Source organism: Dioscorea cayenensis, chromosome 12 (genome assembly GCF_009730915.1).
Source record: "Dioscorea cayenensis subsp. rotundata cultivar TDr96_F1 chromosome 12, TDr96_F1_v2_PseudoChromosome.rev07_lg8_w22 25.fasta, whole genome shotgun sequence".
Classification (NCBI taxonomy): Eukaryota; Viridiplantae; Streptophyta; class Magnoliopsida; order Dioscoreales; family Dioscoreaceae; genus Dioscorea; species Dioscorea cayenensis.
In genome coordinates this window covers 17,231,896-17,244,393 of record NC_052482.1, presented here as the reverse complement: position 1 = coordinate 17,244,393, position 12,498 = coordinate 17,231,896, and the positions used below count along the sequence as shown (strand labels likewise).

At 30.8% G+C, this 12,498-nt stretch overlaps 1 protein-coding gene across 1 annotated transcript; it reads left to right on the top strand.

Annotated features, from left to right (window-relative positions):
• Nucleotides 1-9,729: 9,729 nt before the first annotated feature.
• Nucleotides 9,730-12,278, top strand: LOC120273018 (blue copper protein-like). The gene is made up of 2 exons (XM_039279652.1): nt 9,730-10,009; nt 11,627-12,278. Exons 1-2 carry the CDS (start codon nt 9,817-9,819, stop codon nt 12,109-12,111), a joined length of 678 nt encoding a protein of 225 aa, XP_039135586.1. The 5' UTR covers nt 9,730-9,816; the 3' UTR covers nt 12,112-12,278.
• The last annotated feature ends 220 nt before the right edge of the window (nt 12,279-12,498 follow it).

Genomic DNA, 12,498 nt, shown 5'->3' with positions numbered 1-12,498 from the left:
TAGAGAATCTAGAAGACCTTAGTCTAAAAGACATAATGCCTTTTAGGAATCTAAAAACCCTCTCAAGAGTAAACCAGCATTCTTGATTTGGGTTATTACTATATCTGCTCAGTCTAGTAACAGAATACACAATGTCAGGTCTAGTTATGTCCGACAGATACATCAGGGATCCCTTGATCTGAGCATAAAGATCCTGATTCATAGGTTCACCTTTGTTCTTCTTAAGGTGTACACTGGGATCAAAAGGTATAGCAAGAAATTTGCAATCTAGATTTCCATATTTCTCCAACACTTTCTCAGTGTAATGAGATTAGGATAAAGGGATGCCATATACTAATCCAGTAATCTTGATTTCTCAGATAATATCAGCTTCTCCTAGATATATCTTTCATATCAAACTTACAGCTAAAAAAGTATTGACATCACAGAAAAGATCAAGATCATAAGCAAAGATAAGCAAATCATCAACATACAAACACATAATAACACATTTACCATCTACTAATTTACTATAAACAAATATGTCATAGTTGTTTACAACAAATCCATAAGAGATGATTGTAGAGTCAAACTTAGCATGCCACAACTTAGGGGCTTGCTTTAGTTCATAAAGAGATTTTACAAGTTTGCAGATCTTGTGCTCTTGTTCGAGGACAACTAAGCTTCTAGGTTGCTCTATGTAACTTTTTTCCTCTAAATCACCATTTATGAAAGCAGTCTTTACATCCATCTGATGGATTTCAAGATTAAAAGCAAAGGCAAGTGTTATAAAGATCATAATAGTAGTTGTGCAGGCAACTGGTGAATAGATGTCAAAGTAATCAAGTCCCTCTTTCTGTTTGAACCCTTTGGCGATTGACCTGCCCTTGAACTTTTCAATGGATCCATCAGGTCGTAATTTCTTTCTGAAGACCCATTTACAGCCCAAAGGTTTACTCCCATAAGGCAGGGAAGTAAGTATCCAGGTATGGTTACTCATGATTGAGTGATGCTCATCATCTACAACTTTTTTCCAGAATACTGAATCAGCAAAGGCAATCATCTACTAATAAGTGGTAGGAGTATCCTCAATCATAAAGGTGACAAAATCATCACCTAGGTTTCTTTCCACTCTATCTTTTTTGATTTTGTAGGTTCCTATATAGGAATAGGAACTGATCCAGAAGTGGAGCTAGAGATCAGAAGCGCAAAAGGAGTGGGGTAGGACACTGATCTCAGAGGGAAGATGTTCTCAAAGTAAACAACATCTCTAGCTGCAATGATGATATTTCTAGATATTTTACTCACCTCTAAGTTAATAACTAGGAATTTCCCAACATTGATGTCTAGAGAATACCCTATAAAACATTGCATCTAGAGTTTTAGGGCCTATCTTCCTACTTCTAAGATCAAGGATCTTTATCTTAGCTAGACACCCCAACACTTTAAAGTAGTTAAACTGTGGGGATCTTCTTTTCCAAAGTTCATAGGGTGTTGTGTTATAGTCCTTAAAAAGAATCCTATTCAGGATAAAGCAAGATGAAAGAAAAGCCTTCCCCCATAAGTTCTCGGGTACACTAGAACTTAATAGTAAGCCATTTACCATGTCCATTAATGTCATGTTTTTTCTTTCAGCAACCCCATTGGACTCAAGAGTGTAAAGAGCAGTAAACTCATGCACATTCTCATTCTATACACAGAATGAAGATATAGCATTCGAAGTATACTCCCCACCTCCATCAAATCTAAGAACCTTAATGGTCTTGCCTAGTTGGTTCTTAGCTTTGGCTTTGAAAATCTTAAACTTACTAAGGGCTTCATCTTTAAATTTGATCAAGTAGCTATAACATAATCTGGAATGATCATCGATAAAAGTAATGAAGTAACAGTTTCCCACTCTAGTAGAAGGTCTATAAGAATCACAAATATCACTATGGATCAAATCAAAAAGATCAAAGTTTCGATTAATGTGTTGGAAAGGTTTCTTGGGTAATTTTGCTTGAACATAGATATGACATTTAGAACCTTGATCAATCTTGGATTTAGAAATCAGTTCAAGGTTCATCAACCTTCTAATGGTTCCAAAGTTCACATGACCCAATCTTCCATGCCAAATGTGACAAGACTCAACATTCAAAACAACAGATGAAGAAAAGGATAATCAAAACTTTCATTGAAAGATAAATCAGAAGGTTCACATATATTGAGTTTGAATAGATCACCATAAAGAAAACCTTTATTAACAAAAAGATTACTTCTAGAAATTATAAGATGGTTTGACTCAAGTGCAATCTTATAACCATACTGAATCAAAAGGGAACCAATAATCAGAATTTTCCTAATGTTAGGTACATGCTGAACGTCTAAAAGGGTGAGAATTTTTCCAAATGTCATCTTCAAATCAATCTGTCCTTTCCCTAGCATGTGTGCTACTAACCCGATTCCAAGAGTCACACATCCTCTACTTGAGATCTGATAAGTGGAGAACCAGAAACGTTCAGCACAAACGTGGATATTAGCACTAGAATTAAGAAACCACTCTAGGTTTTGACAAGTCAAATTGACAGAAGGAATAAAGGAAACTGACCTAAAGAAAGTCCCAGAGGAGGTTCACCCATCTCAAACACATTTACTTGCAGTTTTGGTGGACCGGAATTTTTTTTGACAGGTTCAATCTTGCGGAAGAAGCAATTACCAACAACATGGTTTTTCCTACCATAAACAAAATAGCATTTAGGACTTTCCTCAGAAGGTTTAGGAACAGAAGATTTGGGTTGTTGAGAGCTTTGAGGACGTCAGTGGGTTGTCTTGCCCTTGGCCTTAAAGGGTTTCCCTTTAGAGCAAAATTGGCGACCTTTATCAGAAGAGTGGGAACTCCTAGAACTCTTAGAACTATTGGGGCTATCACTATTCTCGGCTAGATAGACCCGACCCTTATGAGAATAAACACCCCTAGAGAAGATCATGTTGGCTTCCTCAATCCTAATGGTGTTGTAAACTCCTACAAGGTCCAAGGAATCAATATTGTGCCTAAGTCCATTTGTAAAGCCTAACCAAGAAGGTGGTAGCTTGTTCAGGAGAATGAACCCAATTTAGCTTTCATTGTATATAGTACCATACTTCTTTATGACACTAACGTAGTCTTGAAAGGTATGAATATGTTCTCCCATATCTATCTCTTCTACCATCTTATAGTTCTCAAACTCTATACTCAGGTGACTGATCCTAGAGGAATTGTCAGGGCCATTCTCCTTTTCTAATGTATACCATGTATCCTTAGCAGTCTTATAACTAAAGTATTTATCATAAATATGAGCAGAAAGAATGCTAAGAATTCTATGGTGACAGTGGAAATTGATCTCTTCAGGAGTTCTACAATCGACATGGATAATCAACAAAGTCCATTAGGACCAAGATCAAAAGAATAAGAATCAAGGGATAGTATGAGGGCAATGGATACTCCTAATATATACAACCAAAATTCGGCCTAGTGTTTCTACCTCCTAAAGTTCACCTTGTCGTCAAACTTGACAGGTTTATAGGAAGTATCAGATTGTGCATCCATATGTGTGAAGTGTACATTAATCAAGTTCAAGGGCTACTAATGTGACATAAGTAAGTTTTCAAGTTTTCATAATTTAAAAAAATACTAAACTAAATTGCAAAAACATAAACTTGTAGGAATTTAACTTGCGTAAATATGGTACTGTGGAATTATACATATAAAATATGGTCTATAGTATTATACATGTAAAATATAGTATACAGAAATTTTTATGTACATAAATATGATATATAGGATTTCTACATACAAAAATAAAATGTACAGAAGTATATGTATGGAAGTACAATCTACCGTATTATATGTATGAAAATGCAATATCATACAGTATCCTTACAAAATACAAAATATAGAAATACACTTGCAGCTACACTGAATATATATAAGACAATAATTCAAAGTTAAATTGTAGGAAATACTACCCGTATAGCATGCAAATACTACAAACAAGTACCGTAGAAATCAAGAAGAATTCATCTATCATAAAATAATAATGTAGAGATCACATAATAGTTTCAACAAGCAAATTAAATCCTGCAAAATTCAGAATTAATTAAAATAAAGATTCAGAATGATCGAGCTTGGGATAGGCGTGCACAAGCACTTCCCTAACGCTGAATTAACCCCCCTTGTGTAAGATTTGTTGGCCTCCCTCCAAGCGCCAGGATATGCTAACCTAGAAGGATAAACTCTCGTCGCTCAGACCGTTCGGTGTCGAGATATTCCAAGCACACCCACAAGATTCAGGCAAAAGACCGGAGAATGAAAATGAGAACACCAAGGTTTGCAAAAGACTCTAGGTCAAAAGATCAATTGATAGACTTTTCAACAGGAAGGAAAATTGAGATGATGAAGTAAATCATTGGTTGCTAAAAAACTCTTACAAAGGCATATATGATTAGCTCATCAATAGATAGAATTCTATCCATTGAAATCAACGGCTAAAAGGAGAGGAATTGGGTTTGAGAGTACAAATATGTGGGCCCCTTAGACTGACCAATATCTAATAGAAACAGTGTTGAAGTAGGGGAACTTCTCCAGTTTTGATCATTTAATTTTACCATAAATAGAGAAATAACATTCATATTCTACTTCTCCTACTTCTTTCATTCTATAGTTGATACCTATTTCAATATTTCTATAGTTGAAGTGGGGAAGTCAAAGAGATATATATATATATATATATATAATGCCACTTTCTCTCACTTCCCCCAAATATCATGATCTTAGTTGAAGCCTCGTGAAACTCTTGACCTACTCAGTGTTCTTTTATTTCTTACAAAATGAACACCTAAAGCATAACCTTTTCCCTATTTTTAACCACTGTGACGAGGAAGAGAAAGCAAAACTTCTATAATTTTTTTTTTCCGTTTTTTAACAATTCAGATAAATGAACATGCATGTTCACATATGACAACCATTATGTCATACAATGGATTGTCAAAGTTATGGTCGAAATCCTGCTCTATGACTGTAGCAAACTATTTACCCACTATTTTTCAAGCCAAGTACTATGTTTAAATGAGTCCCATGTTGGTCCACTATGGAAGGAATTATATTCCTTCTTCCTAAGATTATATGACGAGAGAATAATGTGTATGTGACCGATTTTCATTACCACATATGGCGCCTAATAGTGTTAATAAATTTTTCAGAGTCGGTAAGCTACCGTAAATGGTAAACATGATTTAACATTCCATAATGAATATAAATATAAAATATGATTAGAATTAAAACCCAATGAAAGAATAATAAAACAACAGCAACATGTGAAAATAAACATAAACTTTAATTATTTATTTATTTATAAGACATGATAAAATTGTCAAGGATTAGCCAAGAAATCCAAGATTGAAATAGAAATAGGAAAATATGAAGGGAGTGAATGAAGCATGATAAACAAGTATAATCTCTTTTTTTTTTCTTTTTTTTTGTGTGTTTATTAATATTTTGTTGATGATGGTCTATGAAAGCTACCTTTGACTTATATATGAATTTTGCTCCCCAAAAGCCAATGACATACTTTACGACATGCTTTTTAAATATAATTGAACATTTGAACTTAGCTAAGTGGATTTTACCAAACTTATTATTAACATAATTGAGCATGATACGACATTAATTATTTAATTTTGCCAATGTTTATAGTTTATTATATTAATCTATTATATTTAAGGAGCGGAGAAAAATTGTAACATTTTGCATATCAACAATATGTAGCATCTCATAGCCAACATTGGGTTTGGGCTAAGGCACTTCGTTCTCACATGTGGAATCACGTTCAATTTCTATTAATTGCATAAAGAACAAGTTCCTCTGCACACGGGCATTGTAAAGTTTTCTTATATATAGGGTGAGGGACATGGTATATTCAAGACAGATTTTTTCGCGAATTGACTTATAATTTTCATAGTTCATGATCGTAATAGTGGCTTGCCCATTTTTTTTTTTTTAAAAAAAAAATTATATGTGTGGATTTATTTTTGACAAATAAATAAATAAATAGGAGTACTTATATTAAGTATTAAGCCCAATTAGGTCATAATGGATATATGTGGAGTTTTATATAATATATTAACACACAATTTGTACAAAATTCATTCCATATTTTGAAAGTGATACCTCATAAAAATACACTTACACTTTCTTGAGCAAACATGCCATAATTATCATAAAAATTTAATAAATATTTATACACATACCTCCTAGGAAATTTATACTTGATTTTTTTATAATAAACAAATACACAAAATGCAAGACTATTTTTTATAATATTTTCTTTGAACTATGTTTCCACTTAAATAAAATATTTACAAATAGTCTGATGTAGCTCCTAATTAAACAAAGCAACTAATTAACCCCTCATTAAGAGTAAATTGGAAATATAATTATATGAATATATGATTTTTTTTGTTTGTCTTTATTAGATCCATAAATTTATTTATTATTATTTTTTGCATGCAACAAATCGTTGTTATTTAATTATATATATTTAATAAAAACAAAACAAATTTTTATATTTTTCCCCCATCTACTTTATGGAAGGAAGGGGGAAAAACATGAAAACATAGATATGGTTTTTATATTAAATTTTAAATTTTACTAAAATCATGAAAAGCTAACATCCTAAGAAGTGTTTCTGTGGTAAATATATAAAGACCTTCAAAATATATCTTAAATAAAACTTTTTTTAAAATTTATTTTTAATAAAACACATTTCAATAAATTGAATTGAATTTTATTGATAAAATAACCTTAAGAAACAATATTAAGAGAAAAAAATCAAAAGAAAAAAAAAGTGATGATTTTTCATCCCAATATAAGAAATCGGCAATTTTTTTATATTTATTGTAGCAGACCCAAAGTTATTTTATTCATCAAAATAGCTTTGAAGGAATCTTATCAAATGCCAACGAGCATTTAAGCACCAAAAAAAAAAAAAAACGTTTTTTAAAGCTTTTGGGTTTTTTTAGCTTATTTTTTAAAACATATTATTGAAATTATTCAAAAACCTATTAGATTTAATTTTAAAAATTTAAAATTTACAATTTCTTTAAAGTATATATATATATATATATTTAAGATGGGGAAAGAAAATTTCAAAGGAATAAACAATTACATCCCCATGATGGCTTCCATAACAACCAATAAATTAAAGTAACATTGGTGCATGTGAAGATCATCCCAAAACAACCCCACTGTGTTTTCCATATCAAAACATTTAAAGCTTTTGGATTATCAAATCTTTGAGATGTTTTGTTTGAATTCGGAGACAGTAAGATCCACTCATAAATAACATATATAATGTTATATATGCGCATCTCTTAGTTGTAATCTTCAACTATAAAATAAACTAGTTTCACAAAAGGCTGTGTCTTTAGTTAATTAATCAAAATATTTACTATTCTCTTGTAATCTAATTCACTTAACATTCATAATATAGAACAACTTAACAATAATAAATTTTTTCATTAAGAATTTACATAACTTTTTATTTAAATTTTAATCCTTCTTTAATATTTATATATCTAAATTTTTTAATCTATATTTTTATTACTTACATTAGATCTATTGATAAATGATTTTAAAATAGAATTACATAGTACATCTAAAAATAATTAAATATATGTGTGGTAAAATAATCAACTTTTCGCAAAAGTTGAACCAATCTCTAATAATATATAAGGGTAAATAACAAAAAATATATATATATAAATAAGTCAAGTTCCAATATTAATTCCTGGACTATACTCAAATGTTAATTTAGATTTTTAAATAAAAAATCATATCAAAATAAAAAGGCCACATGATGAATCACAATATACATTTTTATATAGTTTATAAATCAAAGTGACATTTTCCCAAATAATATATATATATATATAATATTAGATAAACTCTGAAATAATACTTATATAACCAACATCCGCCAACCTAACAGATAATGGGTTGGCATAGTAAATACAGATTTACTGTGCATTGACAGTGAAGGTCTTTCTACATAGGTTGCCATAGAATCCCTAATATAAAAACAGATTTACAGTCAAATCATTATACCATAGGGTGAGGGTGTACACAGTTAGATATTCAATTATATTCAATTATTTGTTGTGTGCATATCCCTCACTGTTGCATGCTTGTTGCATTTGTCAAAAAAAAAATTTCATTTCAATCCTAAAAAAATATTTATTATAATTATTTATATATATATATATATATTTTTTATTTTATTTTATTTTAACATGGCACTTGAGACATCATACACATGTTACATTACCTTGAATTCATATCGATTAAATACGTTAAAAACAAATAATTTTGAAACGCAAGACCCGAGTGAGTTTGTCCAAATCCCATGAATGTTAAAACATTAAAATTTCACTAAAATATTATTTTGACTTAAGTAATTCATAATTAAAAAATTCTTTTAAAAATTGTGATACATTATAATATTAGTTAAAGTTTGTTAAGCAGAATACCTCACTATTTTTTTCTCTCTCAAATGAGTGGATGTGGCTTCTTCCAACTATAATATCAAATGAGAAGAACATCCCATCAGCTAAAACACACCAAACACAGAACACAATTTTAACCTATTCAATCGCCGGACCTCACAATAAAGTTAACGTGGCGCATTTTAACTGGAATTATTTCCTGTTTCGTGTTTTCATAAGTATAGCTAATCCTACCAAAAGCCACCGAATCCTTATGCATTACTACAAGAAGTAGTGTCAACCTCATCATCCAGCTATCATCGCGTGATCCCATGTTAAAGAGCCACCGACAGCAAATCCCAAGGCTCAGATCTTCTGGTTTGCCTCGGGATTAGCACTATCCCTTCCAAATTGCCACCTTATTTAGATACATTTACTTAGGTGCCACACTAGTCAATGATTGATTTCCTCTTTTACCCACTAAAATAGAAAAAAAAGAGGAGATTAGTACTCAATGATTGGATTTGGAAAGAGTTAAGAAAACTCGGAGAATGTTTTCGAAGATTAATTTTGTTTGTTTTTATCATCAAAATTTTTATAGAGAACAAGATCAAAAATTATTAAAGGTATATATTTTTAATTTAAAAAATCTTCCATTGGCATCTATTTCCATGAACAATCAGCATCAATCATGTGTTCCTTCTATGGTTGAATACCATTTCCGAGATAGAGAACGAGGTTAAAAAAATTTGGAGCCACTGACAAATACAGCTTGAAGTTTCTAGACCCTATGCAAGTGTAGAGGTCAAGGGAGACAATAAATAACTTGGGCATCGGGTAGTCCTCTATTTTTAATTATCCTAAAAAAAAATTTTCCATTCATGAAAATTATTGTTGTAGTGAGTGCTTTTTTTTACTCATCCTTTGTGTTTTTCTACTGTTTTTTTATGTTGTGATAGTCTCTCATACCTCTATATTAATGTCTCTATATTAATGTTGGTGTTCTGTCACACTTATTTCTGCAATTCCCTATAAACATCTTTGAATACAATTTATTCAAAAAAATTTAAATAAATTATAAAAACAATTAAAGACATTTCTAGAAAGTGTATTGATTAAAAAAAAAGATTAGAAATATTCCAAACTTGTTACAGAGGAGTGAGAGCCAAACAAAAAGCAGTGGCATATCTGTAATTCAAACAAAATCCATGGTTTTATTCTGTCAGCATGATAAGAAAACTCCGCACTCACTCTCTCCCACCTTCTCTTCTCAGTTCCCAAACTCTTCTTTCCCAAATCTCCAAAGAAAAAAAAAAAAGAGAAAAAAAAAACCAAAAAAAAATGGAGAAAATTAGTATCTCAATTCTCATGTTAATCTCTTGTTTTGTTCTTGCAATGAGGTTTGAAGGAGTTCATGGATACAAGAACTACACAGTTGGGGACTCTCATGGATGGTATGATAATCTCAAGGACCCGAAAGTAAATTATCAGAAATGGGCCGCTGGAAAAAATTTCAGTCTTGGTGATTATCTCAGTAAGTTTTTTATTTTTTAATTTTTCAATTTAATTGCATTTTTTTTCCTTTGTTTTCCTTTTGTTTTAATTCGAAATTGATGTCAATTTGATTTATTTATTTATTTTTTGTTTTTGATGAATTTGTTGGGATAATTCATGAATTTTAGATGTTTCTGAGGGTCTTTTTGAGTGTTTTTTATTTAATTGAAATAGAAAATGGAAATCATTTGCTGATTTTTTCAGACAAACTCAAGATTAATTTATATTTTTATGTGTATATATGGATAAATCTGTCAAAAATGGCATGTAAAATTAAGAGATTCAAACAATTTATAGTCCTAATTAATTAAAAAAAATTAGCAGTACTTATTTGCATTTAAATGCATGTATCTTTTCTCTAAAAAAATAATATAGATAAGCCATGAGAGTGAACCCTCTGTCTGACTAAAGAGAGAAATAAATCTAAAATTATAAATAGATCATTTTTATTTTTATTTTATTTTATTTTATTTTTTGTAATTTATAATTTTTTGTAATTTAGACATAAGCTAAATATGCAAGTTTGCAACAATAATTTATAACGATCCTAAATAAAATTGCACTATCGATGCATGTATATATGTCATTTTACTATTTATTGATAAAGTCCAATTTTTTATTTTTTTATTTTTTTTATTTTTTATTATTTTTATTTTTTATTTTTTTACATTTTAGGCTAATAAATACAAATATGATGCTTTCAATAATCATATTAGATTAATCAAACCAAAGCTACATTCGTTAATAACATATGAAAAATAAATTTTGTCCTTTGTTTTTCAATTATTTATTTATTTGTTTATTTTTTGACGTAAGCAACAATCACTATTTTAATTAGAGGGGTGAACACCGGCCAGAAATTAATTATATAGCCCACGCACCCTCACTCGGTTACACGGATTTGGACAGTTAGTTCGCACTCACAACCAAGGATTAGTTACCACCACTATGTCGAGTGAGTCTTGGACTCGGAATTTTTTAAATGTTTCACACTTGATTTTTGCAATGAGGACAATACCACTAAGCTATATACCTACCTATGGAATGGGCTACTTGCCCAAAACCCGAAGGTTCGCCTAAAAATTGGGAGCCCATTTTTAAAAAGGACCGGGTCTGATTTTTATTGTTAAAATCAGGGACTGGGCCAACTCGGCTTGAGTTATATAATATATTTATTAATTAGTTTTGTATATACTTACATAATATTTATATATATATATATATATATATTGATTGTCATTGATTATAATGGTTTGAATTGTCATTGATTATAATGATTTGAATTTGTTGTGATTGAATAAGAATTTACATTTTGTATTTTAATTTTAATGTGCTTTGTAAAATAATATTTGGTTATATTCAATATTAATGTGATTGATTTTTTTATAATTTATTTATTATTTGATAAAAAAATTTATTTGGGCGGGTCATGGTTGAAAATCATCAAATTCAGATGGACCGGATCCAGTTTGGGCAAATTTAAATTTTGTTCATTATGGACTCAGCCTTGGTCTGGCCCATAGACAGGTGTGCTAAGCTACCAGCGCGTTATAAAAATTTTAATATATATTCACTAATTAATTATTTTCACTTGCAGTTTTCAACACAGACAAGAACCATACGGTGGTGCAAACCTACAACTTAACAATATACAAACACTGCGATTACAACAACGCAGACTCTGATGACACCATTGACTGGTCGGCCGGTGAGCCTGAGGTGAGCACGGAGGCGGTCACTATGGCGGTGCCGCTTGTAAAGGAAGGAATGAACTATTTTTTCTCCGGTAACTATGACGGCGAGCAATGCAAGCATGGCCAACACTTCAAGATTAATGTGACACATGGTCAAGGTTTGCCGGAAAGTTTAAAGAATCCGGTGCCGGATTCTCCGGCCCCAAATAGTGCTGATAATAGTGATAATGTTCCCGATACTGTGATACCGTCAAATTTCGATAATCCGATCAATGGCGGCGATGTGAAGGCAGCTTCTGGGGCTGCTGGCCGGAATGTGAGAATTGGGTTAGTTGTGTTTGTGTTTTTTTGGTATTCTTGTTGTAAGTATGTCTGGGTGATCAGTTAGTGTGATATGTTATTTATTTATTTTATTTATTTATATATATATATATTTATATAGAGATTATTAATAATTAATAATGACAGTGGTATGTTGTGTTGTAATGAAGGAATAGGTTTGGGGATTTGATTGTTTAATATCACAGTTAATGGATAGGTATTATATTTGTGCTATATTTGGATTGAAAGCAAAGTGGAGTTAAATGAATTTTCTCTTCTTTTTATGTTTTAAGTTTTAGGGGTTAAGTAAGCAGATATAACACAACTTACAAGTGACCCACATGTAAAGTGGCATCCGCTTAGTCTCACCATTAAAATCATCTCCTATTTAATTATAAAATTATTGTAAAATTTTTATAAAATATTTTTATAATTAAAAATGTTATAAAAATAT

What these genes read in the sequence shown, in the direction of transcription:
- LOC120273018 (XM_039279652.1), top strand. Translation starts at nt 9,817, where the DNA reads ATGGAGAAAATTAGTATCTCAATTCTCATGTTAATCTCTTGTTTTGTT. An exon ending in CAGTCTTGGTGATTATCTCA is followed by an intron (nt 10,010 to 11,626) that starts GTAAGTTTTTTA and finishes TTTCACTTGCAG; the next exon opens with TTTTCAACACAGACAAGAAC.